This window comes from Rhinolophus ferrumequinum, chromosome 2 (assembly GCF_004115265.2).
Source record: "Rhinolophus ferrumequinum isolate MPI-CBG mRhiFer1 chromosome 2, mRhiFer1_v1.p, whole genome shotgun sequence".
Lineage (NCBI taxonomy): Eukaryota > Metazoa > Chordata > Mammalia > Chiroptera > Rhinolophidae > Rhinolophus > Rhinolophus ferrumequinum.
In genome coordinates, this window is record NC_046285.1 from 35,849,353 (window position 1) to 35,864,085 (window position 14,733).

General features: G+C 36.0%; 1 protein-coding gene across 1 annotated transcript in view; it reads right to left on the reverse strand.

Annotated features, from left to right (window-relative positions):
* The window catches only part of IFT57 (intraflagellar transport 57), a 52,541-nt gene that overhangs the window by 16,095 nt on the left and 21,713 nt on the right, over window positions 1-14,733 (reverse strand). Inside the window, exon 6 of the mRNA XM_033088703.1 lies at window positions 10,857-10,979. Within this exon, the coding sequence (XP_032944594.1) occupies window positions 10,857-10,979 (123 nt within the window). The remainder of the gene's footprint in view (window positions 1-10,856; window positions 10,980-14,733) is intronic.

A 14,733-nucleotide genomic window follows, 5' to 3' on the forward strand; every position in this document is an offset into this window, starting at 1 on the left:
TTCTTTTTGCCTCTTTGCAGAAGCAGTTTTGCAGTCTCTTCTTGTTTTGTTAGATTAATTTTCAGCTTTGATTCACTGCTCACATTTGCCCATGTATTTGTGTGTGTATGTGTGAGAGAGAGGAAGAGTGAGATTCTCCATTAAATTAAATAACTTTTTCATGAGACTGAATTACTTACTTAATGAAAAATGCCCATAAGGTTGTGGAATAATTACAGATTGTGGCTTCCCTGAATTTTTAAATGGTACATTTTTCTTTCATTGCCAGCAGCTTAAAGTTGTCTGTGGTACGCCCTTGTGGTGTGAAAGCAAGATTTTTCTTTATAAGCGTTCAAAGAACTAAACATATGACTTAAGAGTTGAATATTTATGTGTGGTGTGTGTTGTATGTGAGTATTTGTTGCAGGGGGTGTGGGAATCATGATTGCTAGAAATACTACATGTTTCTGCAGGAAAGTCCCGGCTTTCTAGACATTCCGCTGGCAGAGAAAATTAAGACAGTATGCACAGGCGGGGTGTCCAAACTTTTTTCAACATTTTTCACCGAGGGCCTTATGCGGTAAAATACACAAACAGACGGGCCACTCGAGGTGAAGTACGTATTGCTTCACCTGGTTTATTTAAGTAAATTAAATATATTTTTGGAATTTGCTGCGGGCCAATTAACAATGGATCATAGGCTGCAGTTGGCCCACGGGCCGCAGTTTGGACACCCCTGGCATAGAGGGTTAGCAAAGGCTATCGTAACAATCATTGGTATTCTCACACCTGACTATAATTGAACTAAAACTGGGGATCCATAATTTCTGAATAAAATACCTTGTTAGTTAAATAATTACATTTCTAAGGTGCGCTCAGAGATTATCTTTATGGACTACCACCTGTTCCTAAACCGTTTTCATATGTTGACTCAGCCTTATAATTCATGCTTACTCCAGCCATCCCCCTTTTACATGACCACAGATCTTCTGAGTGCGGGTTTCCAGACTTTAGGAAGAGTCACAAGCCCAGAGAAGAAATTTGGCAAGGCAGATAGGGAGTGAATAGGACTCTTCCTTCTGAGAATGCAGGGACACTCTTAGGCCAAATCAGAATGTGCTTACTTCACAGGACGCTGAGTAACTGTGGTGGATAGCTGGAAGTCCCTCTTGACAGTCCCTCTCAACTTCAAGAGTCTACTAATCAAAACTTTGATCTCATACTGATGCCCCCCAAATAAACAAAAAACTGAAAAAATAAAGTCATCGGCATATTTGAAGAATCAAGAAAGAAATACAAATTGTTACCTTCGCATAAGGAAACAATCAAATATAATTGGATAAAGACTATGGGAGTAAAATTTGTCCAGATTTTAAGAAGTGTGTGATAAAACACAGTGATAGTGAGAACTAATTTAATATCATTGACTGGAAAAAGAGTCAAGCCCATTAAAAAGTACATTTTATAGGGAGGTCCACATGACAAATGGTTTCTGCTTCAATTCATATTTTATATTAAGTAATTTAAAGGAAACATTGAATCATACTTTGCAATAATGAAATATTTAGGCAGTCTAGAAATTTTAATTATAATCAATATGTATTAATTCATTGCTCTCGATCACAAATGTCTATTTGAGGTATACCTGCCGTGAGGCTTTAGTAACTTCCCTCTACAGTATTTATATAACACCCAGTCTTTATTGGTTATTTCATTAAAATCTGCTACCACTGTTGATACTCTTTAGTTAGAGCTGATGGTAATCTCTGAAGCACAAACCCTTGTTCTCCTATTTCCACTTGTGATAAATGAAACCTTTCCCCGATCCAGCTGAAACATTTATCACACTCAGGGTAAATAGGAAGGAAGGCATCATCAACTATCTTTAAACACAGGATATCTTGAATGTTCAACAAGTCTGTGACAGAAGCAGCTAAAAATCTTTTCCAGTTGCTTAAGGACGGGTGGGTTTTTCTCCACCTCTTTGCAATATTTTTTCACATGTATAATTTTAAGCATAGCATTCTTTCTCAGAGCTCTGATCTTCTATCCATGACCCACGTGCTACAAAGGAAAAAAAAATAGTTGACCTTGCGAATACAACTTTAAGTCCACAAAATAACATCATGTTTTAAAAATGATACAAAAATCAAAACCAATTTTGTTTTGTGTAGTCTCTTAAAGAAAGCTTGCCTGTACAAGTCTGCCAGTGAATACTTCCCCTCATTCTCTGAGATGAAATGGCAGTTGAGTAATCATGCAGGCTGCTCTAAAAATGTATGTGTGTCTAGTTAATTTAGGCAGTTTATTTTCATAGCATTCACCTCTTTTTGATTATAGCAGGTGTTTCAAGGATAAATTTGCTAAAAATTGTATTTTATTTAAATAACAGCAGTATGTACATTTATGGCCTTACTATATTAAAAATATTTATTGTCTGGCAGCAATAAATACAATTATAAACATTTAAGACAGTAATTAGAGCTATTACTCCTGCATGGAGCCTCATGGAGGCCAACTTATAGCTACCTGTATTTACATTTGTTACTGGTAATTGTAAAAGCTGATTTTTAAAAATTTAGTGCCTTAATTTCTTAAATTATGTGAATACTTCTCAACAAAATGTCTACCAGAAAATCTATAAGAATTATAAATGTAGTTTCTCCAGTATTCATATAACAGGCAGAATCTCATTTTAATGACCAACGTATACATGAAATGTATTCCTGTACCCTAGCCCACAGATTATATGTTTTTGCACATGAACACAAGAATCCTATCAATACAGCCTACCTAATAACCAGAGTACAAGTCTTCAGAAATGCTCTTTATTCCCAAACTATAACAATTTATAAATCCCAACAGGTCAGAAATATTTAGAGAGCTAAATTTTATTAACACTTTTCTTACACTGCATCCAAACACAATGATGGCTGATGGTCAAAGCAAGTTACTCTCTCCACCATTTTGGAATGAGAAAAATACCCTCTATTGCTTCCAGATACAGATTTGTCTACAATAGTAAAAAGAGAAGCCTACCATTGTACATTTCTGCAGGACTTGGCTTCCAATTTGAAGAGACTTAGATCTAATACAGCAATTCTGTAGTTCCTCCAGGTTCATTTAAATGGAATTCCATCTGCTGATTAATGAAAGCCTCTTGCCTCCCTCTCAGGTTTTAGCTCTGAAAGTGACTAGAGAGCCCAAAGGCTCAAGACTATTGCTGTGATTCCATCAGCACAATGACTCTTCTAGAAAGGTCTCCTGCTGCGAAACACCCAAGGCAACACCTGTACGGCTTATTTACGTTAAAACAAAATCCAATTGCTTGGAGTTGAAATGTAAAGTTTAAGGTTCTTTTTACAACTGCACCCTGAGAAAGTCAGACACTGAAGAACAGGTAAGGGTGTTAAAAAAAAAAGCAGTTTGGTGAATCAGGGCTTGACATAATTAAAAATACGTGCTGTAGTACTTTCAAAGCCTTAAAAAATTTCCATCTAAATCCCTTTCAATGAACCTAAAGATTTACATAATGACTAGAGACTTTTTGGTGAAATGAAGGAAGTACCTACCCAACTAACTTTTAAAATAACAAAGCAGGAAACATTTAATTATAATTTTGGGGGAAAAAGTCTGTTTAAGTCATTAATCACAATTTTAATTACAATATCTACAGGGCATTAAAGCATGACAGAACATTTGTTCACTGCATTCAATACCTAACATTAAATCACTATAATATACAATCTTTTAAGAATAAATACTGTATAATTTAAGAAAAGGGCCTATGAAAGGTTTAGTTGAAAACTGATTTCACACTTTCTGCTCTTATTCCTGGAGGAGAAGAATAAATATTATTAATATTTACCTGGTCTCTATTGTGGTAAAAACCCTTTACTTGAAAAAAAAAACCATCATTCTCTTGATAAAGACTAGTAAGATAGGTCATTTTAAAAAGCCACTTTCTCTTGGTTCAATGAATGAGGTTGAGAGACTGAATACAGTCATGTGTTGCTTAACAACAGGGATATGTTCTGAGAAACATGTTGTTACGGGATTCCATCCTTGTGCGAACAGCACAGAGAGCACATCCACACACCTGGAAGGTCCAGCCCACTACACACCTAGGCTACATGGTACAGCCTATTGCTCCTGGGCTACAAGCCTGTACTGCATGTTACCGCCCTGATATTGTAGGCAGCTGTAACACAATGGTATTTGTGTAGCTAAACATAGAAAAGGTACAGTAAGAATACAGAATAAAAGTTTAAAAAATGGTACACCTCTACAGATCTTACCATGAATGGAGGTTGCAGGACTGGAAGTTGCTCTGGGTGAGTCAGTGAGTGAGTGGGGAGTGAATGTGAAGGCCTGGGACATTACTGTACACCACTGTAGGCTTTATAAACACTGTACACTTAGGCTACACTACATTTATAAAACAACATGAGATTAAATCGAGAACGAGAGAAAATAATGCAATCAAGAGAGGCAGTAAACACAAGATGTATGAGTCCGCTGCTGGTGTAACACAACATACTGTTTTACAGCAAACTGTATAAATATTATACACTTAGGCTAAATTTATAAAAAAAGAAATTCTTTCTTCAAAATAAATTAACCTTAGCTTACTGTAACGTTTTACTTCATAAACTTTAATTTTTTTTAACTTTTCAACTCTTGTGATAAGACTTAGCTTAAAACAAAAAACATGTTGTACAGCTATCCAAAAATATTTCTGTATAAAAATCCTTATTCTATAAGCTTATCTCTACTTTTTACTTTTTCTTTTTAAACATTTTTGTAAAAACTAAGAGACAAGCACACACCTTAGCCTCGGCCCACACACGAGGTCAGGAGCATCAGCATCACTGCCTCCACCTTTCCACCTTGTCCTGCTGGAAGGTCTCAGGGGCAATGACACGCAAGGAGCTGTCAGCTCCTGTGATCACAGTGCCTTCTTTTGGAAGACCTCCTCAGGACCTGCCTGAGGCTCTTTATGAGAAGGTGTCACTCTTTTCAGAAATATTACCATGGAGGTTTGTTTCTTTTTTTTTTTTTTTCAGTCATAAGATTTGCTTGTAAGCAGATAACGCACCATGGATATTCCTCTCTATTAATGACAGCTATGACATCCCTAGGCAATAGAAAATTTTCAGCTCCATTGTAATCTTATGGGACCACCATCTTATGTGTAGTCTGTCATTGACCAAAATAGCATTATGTGGTACATGACTGTATACAGAGAAACAAAACGACAATGGCCAGACCATCATACAAAATAGAAGTCTGACCCACAATCTGCAGCAACTAGTTTAGGAAGCTAACCTCTAGCAATCAGCCCAAAGTGATCAGGAGTTAATAACTGCCAGACAGATTGCCCATTTCATGTGCCCCCCACCCCTTCCAACGTAGGACCAATCAGACAAAGCCAAATGTCCTCCCCTAACCAATCGCATAGGAGGACCTGCTTATAGATAGATCGCCTCCAAATTTCCTGTCATATCTGAACATATCTGAAGCCTTCCCTTTTTTCCCACTATAAATCTTTTACGTTCTCCTGCCTGCCTTTGAGCCTCTGCCAAACACAAGTGACGGTGGCTGGCTACCTTGCTATAGCAAACTCTGAATAAATAGCCTTTACTTGTTCTCATTTAGGTAGTCTCTGTTTATTTCCACAAAGTCAAATAAAGGCTTCCTTATTTATAGTAAAAAGAAAACTCAAAGAGACAGAATAATTTTCTTCAAGAAACAGCACTATTTATTTAGTGATTCAAAATTAATCAAAAACACAAAAAGTGAAATCTATGAATGTACGTCCACATTTCCTATTCCCACAGAAATATGGGGCACATCGAATTCTTTGGCAGCTCTGTTTCAACTACTATTATTATTCAACTCAGCAACTGTCAATTGATTCACTTAAAAGATTAAAAAAAAACTATCATGGAATAAAAAATATTTCAATCATGTAGGAAAATATTATCCTTCAATAATTGTCACCAAGGACCCTGAAGAAGAGCCCCTTGTTGAAAAAAGGTAACAGCAGCAACAACCCACAGCCTGGTCTGACTGTATGCTCTTGGAGCAATTACACACAATTTCTAAATCTAATTTTCTTTTAATTTTCATTTCTGCCTCCTCCTCTCCATGTTTTGCCTTTCAACTGGACTCCCACCTTCAACAACCACTTGTTTCTCTAAAATGACTAATTGGCAGATTCCATTTCTTGCTATTGGCCTGTGTTCTCAGATCTTATGGTCCCTATGCTTGCCCATATTCTAAGCACCAGCTCTCCCTCTGTCATTCCTCCACCCAGATCTAGACCTCGTGCTTTGATCCCAAACTGCTTGGCCAAAACATGTCTGCTACCTGGCACTGGATATTGATGGTAACCTTCCAGCACTACAGACAGCCACCTAAAGTTATGGTTTATAATTTTTAAGGATGTTTGGAAATGCTCATGATGGTATGTTATGTTTAAAAAAAAGGTATAATCTCAGCTGTATACATAAAAGCACATAGAAATAGTGGTCAAAATATTTTAATTCCTCTGGCACCATTCTAAGTGCTTTACGTATGTTAATTCGTTTAATCCTTTTAATAACCCTTTGAAGTAGGTTTTATAATGAACTCTATTTTATAGATGAAGAAACTGAGGCAGAGTGGTTGAATAACTTGCCCACAGGGTCCAACAGCTAATAAGAGTTAGAGCCAGGATTTGTATTCAAGCAAACTGGATTCAGAATTTTTGCTTTTAAGCAGTATGCTATATTGTCACTACTCAAATAGGTAAGAGCCTGGGTTGCAGGTTCATGTATCATGTCTGTCACTTACTAGGCAAAGGCAAGTTACTTAATTTGTCTGTGTTTCAGTTTCTTCAAATGTAGTAAAAGGTGCCTTGCATCTCATAGGGCAGTGGAAAGGATTAAATGAGTTAATATATATGAAGTGATAAGAACAGCACTTGACACACAGTAAACACTTGGTCAGTGTCAGTTATTATTATCATCATGTTATATACACCTCTACTTGGGGAAAAAATTAGAATGATTTATCAAAGTGCTACTTACATGAATCTGATTACATCTGCATATAAGACTATCAGGCTGATGTTCATAAGTACTCCCTTAAATGATGGAAGCATTAAAGCAGAAATTTTATAAATTCTTCCTGAATACTGATATAGGCACTGAATATAAAGGGCTATGATAGAAAACAGTAGTATTACCACAACAATATTGTAACATAACAATAATTAACACTTATTAGGCTTTAACTCTGTGTCAGACACTGTTCTTGGTACAACAACTCAGTGAGGTTTAGTCCCATTTTACAGCTCAGATGAGGAAAAGGAGGAACAGAGAGGCAGAGTAGCCTGTTCTGGATCACACAACTAATAAGCAGTGTAAATATAAATTCTGGGTGCCAAGGGAAGATGTATGAGACAGGCTCTGTTTTCTTGGGTCTTTACAGCCACCACAGTTCCACTAAGTTGCTGAAATTTTGCTTCAATGAATGAGGAATTGAAAGTGCGACTACATGTGTGACTGCTATCTTCTAATTCACAGCACACTGCCTGCCCTCTCTCCCCACGAAATATTGCTTCCACGTTATTTTTATAATTAAAAACAAAATTTTAGTTTAAGAAGACTCAGAGATCAGGCTAATAATTCTTGACTAGGTACAGATTTAAATCTAGTCTGATTATAATCACATTTGTTTGCACTTAGTTTTAAATTCCACCAGTTACGTAACACTTGTGAGTACTGCTGGGTCTAATAAAGAACAATACAACAGAGATAAAAACACAGCAGAAAAGTAAAGGGTAAGAGAAATAAACAGAAGAAAATAAGGAGGGAAAGAACAAAAGTACAAGATGTAAAGTCACCGTGTACCAACAATACTTGTAGACAATTTCATTAGCTGGCACCGACATCTACTTAGCCTAGCTGTCCTCAGATTGTCCTTATAAGGAACGGATTCCTGAGCCTTACTCACTTGGTCATAATGGAGGCATTAACTAGAGTGGAATGACATAGGATTTGGCTGAATTTATTGACTCTCTTGGCAGATTTCTGTGTCTTTAGAAAGATTATTTCAAGTTGGGGCAGATCTGAGTTTGTCTCTGGGTGTATAAACTCTGGAGGTAAACACTGGCAGCAGTCTCTATAAACAACACTACAAAGGAAACTACCAATATTGTCCATTCAAGCGAGCATATAACAAAAATCCTTTATCTCCATTGTGGAACATATTATTTGTATTTTTGGCAACATATTTATTTTCCTAATTGTAATTTGTTTAAGCTAATATTAAAATTTGTTTGCATTCTTTGAGAACTGCAAAAACAGTAACAGGAAACAGGGATAAGTTAGCCTAGCAATAAAAACTTGATTACAACCTTATGGAGAATATACAAAATAAAATATTGGTATATAATAAGATCTCATCAAAGCATACATATTATAGTATTCAGAAAGAACAGAAAAGGAGAGTTACTTTTTTTGTAATTCCCTGCTAGGACGCATACAAGAAATAAACTGAACTTGTGAGGAAACAAAGGCAAAATAAACATCTGACTCAGTGCCAAATAAACATGGGACTTATTTACTACTAACACAAGAATATTTTAAAGAAATTTATAATGGATTTAAATAATGGAGGCCCTTTATTTCTTATCTCCCACATATCTATGCTACTTAAAAACTAATCTAACAGTGATCAGTAAAACACGCTGATCTGAAAATAATTAATTACTGTTTTCCCCTCAGACACAAAGTTGAAATCTCTAAATGTCCTACCTAGCCTTTGTTGAGTAAAAGGTTATTGTTTTGGCCAAAAGTAAAGGAGAGGGTTTGGTTTTGGTAGAGTCAGGATTTGGGGAAGAACGGGATCCACCATGATGCTGGGGTCAACCTCTTCTGATGAAGGATAACGAGTCTGTGAGGACGCTCATACGTAACCAGATTATTTTTATTTCTGAGACATAAAAAACATTTATCTATTCATTAGTCCCTATTTTCTCAAAACAATGTATAATTTTATTTTTCTTAAGTAAGCTGAACATTTGCTGCATCTGAAGTACTTAGAGGAAAGAAAAGCTTGTCAAATACTAAACACAAACACCAAATGATTTGAGAAGAATTCTGAAAAAGCAATCAAATGTGACTTTAGGTCAGTATGTCTTACCACAAAAATCTAAGTTCAACATAATATTGACATATTCTAAAAAAATGCTAAAAAGAAAATTCTAAAACTTGATCTGACATTTTGGAATCTTGCCTATAAAATTGGATGGTGTAATTAATTTGGCACAGTATTTCCTCCTAAGATCAAGGCTGGTAATGTGTCATGAGGGTGAGAGTCCAACTTTCAACTGGTTAAGTTTTCCCCAAAGCAGGAAAACATTGATTCTCTAAGAACACAAGCTTTTGATTACTACAATATTGGTTTGTAATAGAATTTGACCTGCACTTAGTTTTGTAAAAAACTATATATATTAGCAGTTACATTTATATTCTTTTTTCTTTATTCAGTTACTTCTATTATGTGGAAATCAATAACCGTGCTTAAAAAAAACACTCTCTTGTGATCCTATTAGGTTCTAAATGAGATGTTTGATTTCAAGATTTTACTTGGCTTGAAAGTAAACAAATTAAACTTGCTTCCTTGTGGGATTAAGAGGTACTTGAGAGTTCCCAACCACACGATTATTTTAACATGTCATTCTAACTAGAGTCCCAATAGTGATTTTTAATTTTATGAAGAGACTTTGTTCTGAATAAAACTAAAGAATCAGAAGTGGGATTTTTAGAAAAAAATACATTTTTGCAAACGATGACTTGCAGGATCTAATTAGTGAAGAAATTCTTATTAATATGTATTTATATGAGCACATAAGAGATATGGAAGCAATGAATTCACCCCTAATGTAGTCAAATAGCTGTCCTCCATAATGATTGGGTAAATACCTGGTAAACGGGCTGCAGGATTTGCCCACTTACCTTAGATAACGTTTTTTCCACAGCTATTCACAGTCTAGTCAGACCTCTGCTGCCCTTATCCTGTTCTAGGACACCCTACAAGTCTAGGCTACTTCTTACCTTCTCTAGGATACAGTTCTACAAGCCCAAATCTGGACATTCTAAGAATGAATTAGCTTCCAGGGCACTCTGAAAACAGCAATCTTTGCAGGGCTTCTACTTTGGGGGCCGTATAGGGCCACATTATCAGAGCGACACGCTTCCCTGGAACCTTGTTCCATAATTCTGGGGCATGTCCCCAGCCTCAAAGGCTGAAAATTCCTTAGTTTCATTACCTAGATGTCTCTCTAGCCCCTTTTGTACAGATGACTATTACAGTACTAATGAGAACAGTCTTGTCTAGTCAGCTATTCGCTTGTTCTAAAGTTCTTACTAATAAATTGTAGGTAAAAAGGATGCAGAAACTTGATTAAATGGACTAGTTCATTTGGCCTAATTCCCAAATCTAATTGCATATGATTTTTTTTATTATTTTCTTAATATTTAACTTTTAATCATATGCACAGAATAGATTATGTAAGGCAACTTCCAGGACATCTTCTGTTTTGCCATTCAGCAGAATTCTAAATCATCTTCTAACTCTAGTCAATTGGTATACACTCCTGGAATTCTAATTTCATTCATTATTCACCTAAGATCCATTCCTTGCTTTTTGGATTCTATTACATTGTTTATTCATTTAATGACAATTTATTAAATCTCTAATAACACAAAACATTGGAAACTGAATCTTAATGCCCTTCTTAAAATACTGGTGTAGTGGGAGCACCCTTGACCCTGAAATTGCCTTATGAAAATCTATCTGAACAAAATGTGTTCTCTCCGCTATACCTTATTGTCGGTCCTAATCGTGACTTTCAGTTGTGGTAGTACACGCTCCACTTCTAGACTCCATTCTGCAGCATCTGTTGTGGATTCTAAAATATCTTCTTGTTTGGCAGACTCGTTCATATCCTAAGAAAGGAAAGATATCACAAGATTGAGAGTTTATAAAAAGAAGTGGTAAAATTTTGAAGCATTTTAGCAGCACTGCACAATTTACATCAAGCATGGCAGTGTTAAAATTATAGTGGTAGAAGAAATTCTTTTTTGTCCTCCTATCCATGTTGAACGAAAATAATGCACCAACCTGGTAGAAAAGCAAAATAAGTATTTTTAAAAAGAAGCAAATGTATGATTCAACTATTTTTACAAAGAACAAAGTTTTTGAGTTATCAGAGTGAGCTCATTGGGAGATACTATCAATGGACAAGCCCTTTACCCATGGTAACTGGTAACAGTAGAAGAGACACACACGTTTGGTAAGAAAATACTGTCTTGGTTTGAATGTACTATACTGAAATACAAACCCAAAATCTGAAAGACAAAAATGGTAAGATCCCAGAAGCAAAGGGCTCATTATTTATAGATTTTGTATTCATAATTAAAGTGATATTTTAGTTAGGTAAAACTATAAGGTAGCTTAAAAATGTTATTGAATACAGCCCTATTTGAACTCAAATAGTGTGGGGGCCAAATTTCTGCATTTGCTTTCTGCTGTTCAGTAATAAAGTCAATTCATGCCTGTTTTGGAAGCCTTTCTGTTTTCCCCCATTTTCTCAGCTTCTCACATTTCAGCATTAAGTATGTATGAATCTGAAAATGTAGAGAATGCACAAATTAATTACTTAAAGGTAAAGCCTAACACGTTAATTTTGATAGCAATTTTTCCTTTTAAGCTTCCTTGATAAATTACAAGAAAATGTAAGGGAAAATTTATTAATATGGAAAAAAAGAAAGCCGAGACATAAACAGCCAACTACAATGTCTGAACCTTATATGGGCTCTGATTTGAACAATCTGTAAAAGGACATTTTTGAGACAACCAGGGAAATTTGAATGTGGAAGAGTATTAGACAACATTAAGGAATTATTAATATTATTAATTTTATAGGTATGATAATAGCATGGTGGTTATGTTTAAAAATAGGCCTTATAAATTAGAGATAAATTCTGAAATATTTACAGGTGAATTGACATGATGTCTAAAATTTACTTTAAAACTACGGGGCAAAGAAAGGAGGGGGTGTTCGGAAGAAACATGATTGACAAAATGTTAGCTGTTGAAACTGGGTAATGTTGCATAAGGGTTCATTATCATATTCTCTAATTTTGTTTAAGTTTGAAATAGTCCATGATCATATTCCATGATATAGTCTTTTAAAAATAAAATACTATGTAAACAATCTCATGGTGAAATCACATTCTCAATGTGAATTTATGTCACTAATAGACATTTCTTAAATGAAAGCTCATTAGACAAGTCTTTCCAATTTAGTCTACCACGAAGTACAAGAATAACCTTAAATTGGGATTTGTATTTTGGTTAGAGCCTGAGGTCTTTAGGGGCTTTGAATTTACTCCTCACTGAGTCTTTAGGGCATTACTAATGGAAGAAAGCACCTCTCTCCTGCCCCTAAGCTCATATTAGCAAGTTCTGAACAGAGCCTTGGAAGGAGTATATATTACTGTTTGTTCAGAAATTCAGGGGGCTATATAGTTCTAACCACACAATTAGAGAATGGATAACTAAACATGCTTTTACATTTTATAATATGTGGTGTGAATTTATTTAATCACATTTTATTTAAACAACCAGCAGTATTTTTTTTTTAAAAAAAGCATTACTTTAAGAAAACTAAAATGTAGAAACTCTAAGTGAAAAGTGTTCCAGATTATATTTTAAACATTACAGTTCTCATTTAAATGTAGAAACACTGTATTATTTTGAGTATTTAACAGAATGCTATGTATGTCTATGTAAACTGAATCCAGGGTAGCATAAGGGCACCATAGCTGGCGAGAGGTTGCAGAATTCACGAAGTAGACATGTGTGACGTTGTATCAGAATGTATGTGACAGCAGGAATAGAGATACTGGGCCTCACAATTGAAACCTAAAGCCATGGGGAAAATTCATGTTATATAACTCCACGTTGGCACCCGTAAAATGCATACACTTGGAGGAGTGAGGTAATTGCAACTCGTTGGCCCATCCCAATATCTGTGCAGCTCTAGGAGGCTCAATTCTGACCGACTCATTTTCCAAACCAAACGGGGCAGACTTGAAGGGTTGGGGGTAGAGTGAGAGGATGTATACACCACCAGTGGTATGTGAGCCCTGACATTTGGGGTGTGTGTGAAATATACACACAGGCTTGCTCCTGCCAGGGTTATGGCCCCCATATCCCGAACCCGCAGAGCCAGACTGAGCCAACGGGGCACATCCTTTCAGGAGCAGTTTTGTATGATTCTTAATAGAACGTAGATATTCTGCTCACTGATTTAAAAATAAGTTTGATTTATGGGACCACTGCTTGGGTGAGCTGAAGGTGGATGCACTGATGAAATCTGAGCCAATGCTCCTGACCCCGTCCCCTCATTCCCACCCCTCCTTCTTCCATTCCTTACAGGAAGGTGGAGTCCAGAATCACCAAACTAGGCCAGAGAGGGTACCCATCCACATTCCCACTTTTTTCCAGGACTGAACATAGAATTGTTTAAGTTGTGCATAACACGCTCAAAAATTTTACTCAAGGATGGGCACATTTTTCTAATTTTCACAAGGGAAATGGATTAGCAGTGGTCCTGTTTGAATCAGACTCAGAATCTAAGAGTAGGGTGTCTGGAGACTAAATACTGCATTTCGATATCCCAGTGCATAAGGTACTATTTGTTTTTTATATGGGGTCCTTCAGAAAGTCGCATTTACCCTTCCTAGCTTATTACTAAATGTAGCTGCTCCTAAGTTTTCACTCACTTCTAGGCCATAGTTAATATATGAGGGGAAATGGCCCAGTCATTAAATGAAGAAAGGGCAAAAAGAGGACATTAGGCTTGGTAGAGCAGCACTAACTTATTCAAACTATACAGCTTCTTTCTACCTCCATGTTTGCACACCTATTTCATAACCTCGTTCCTCACTCTAAATTTCCTAATGCCTAATAAATGGATACATTAACTGAGCAAGCCCTACATAGGAAGTATAAATCATTTAAAAATTCTATACCATGTCTTGGTTATAATACTTTGAGAAAACCTTTCCTTTCCAATTGTTTCTCCATTTAACAAATGGTATTTTATGTGGCTCAATGAGTGTAAGAGAAATACATTGCTGTTTCCATTTAATCAAAATTTTATAACATCATGACAAAGTCCCTCTCTGAAACGTTAACTAAGATAAAGCAGAGCTCTTGGGAAATTGTGTTTTCCAGTTAATGCTGCTGAAGAAACAATTAGCTCAATAAGACACAGGCTATCCAGAAGTCTCATTTATAATTAATTAATTTACCAATAAACCATTTGTTAAGCTCCCATAACATGCAAGGTAAGAATCCTGGTACTGTGCTTAGTGTGGAAAGATAAAAGGATTTAATCCATGACTGCAAAGAGTTTACAGCCTATTAGGAAGGGTCTGAGGCTAGTCAATGGGGTAATAATTGGATTGGTCCTAAGAAAAAGAAACTGATGATAACTGACCCTAAGACTGCCAAAGGAAGGGTGGAAGATAACAGTCTGAACTATCCCATAACAGCCTTGGGTTCAAATAGTGGGGTATACCACCAAAGTCATTTCAAGTATCAAACAGGCAGTATTAATATTTCCCAGGTAGTATTAACGAAATACTATGTTCTATATACAGGGGTGCCAAAAAAATGTATACACATGAT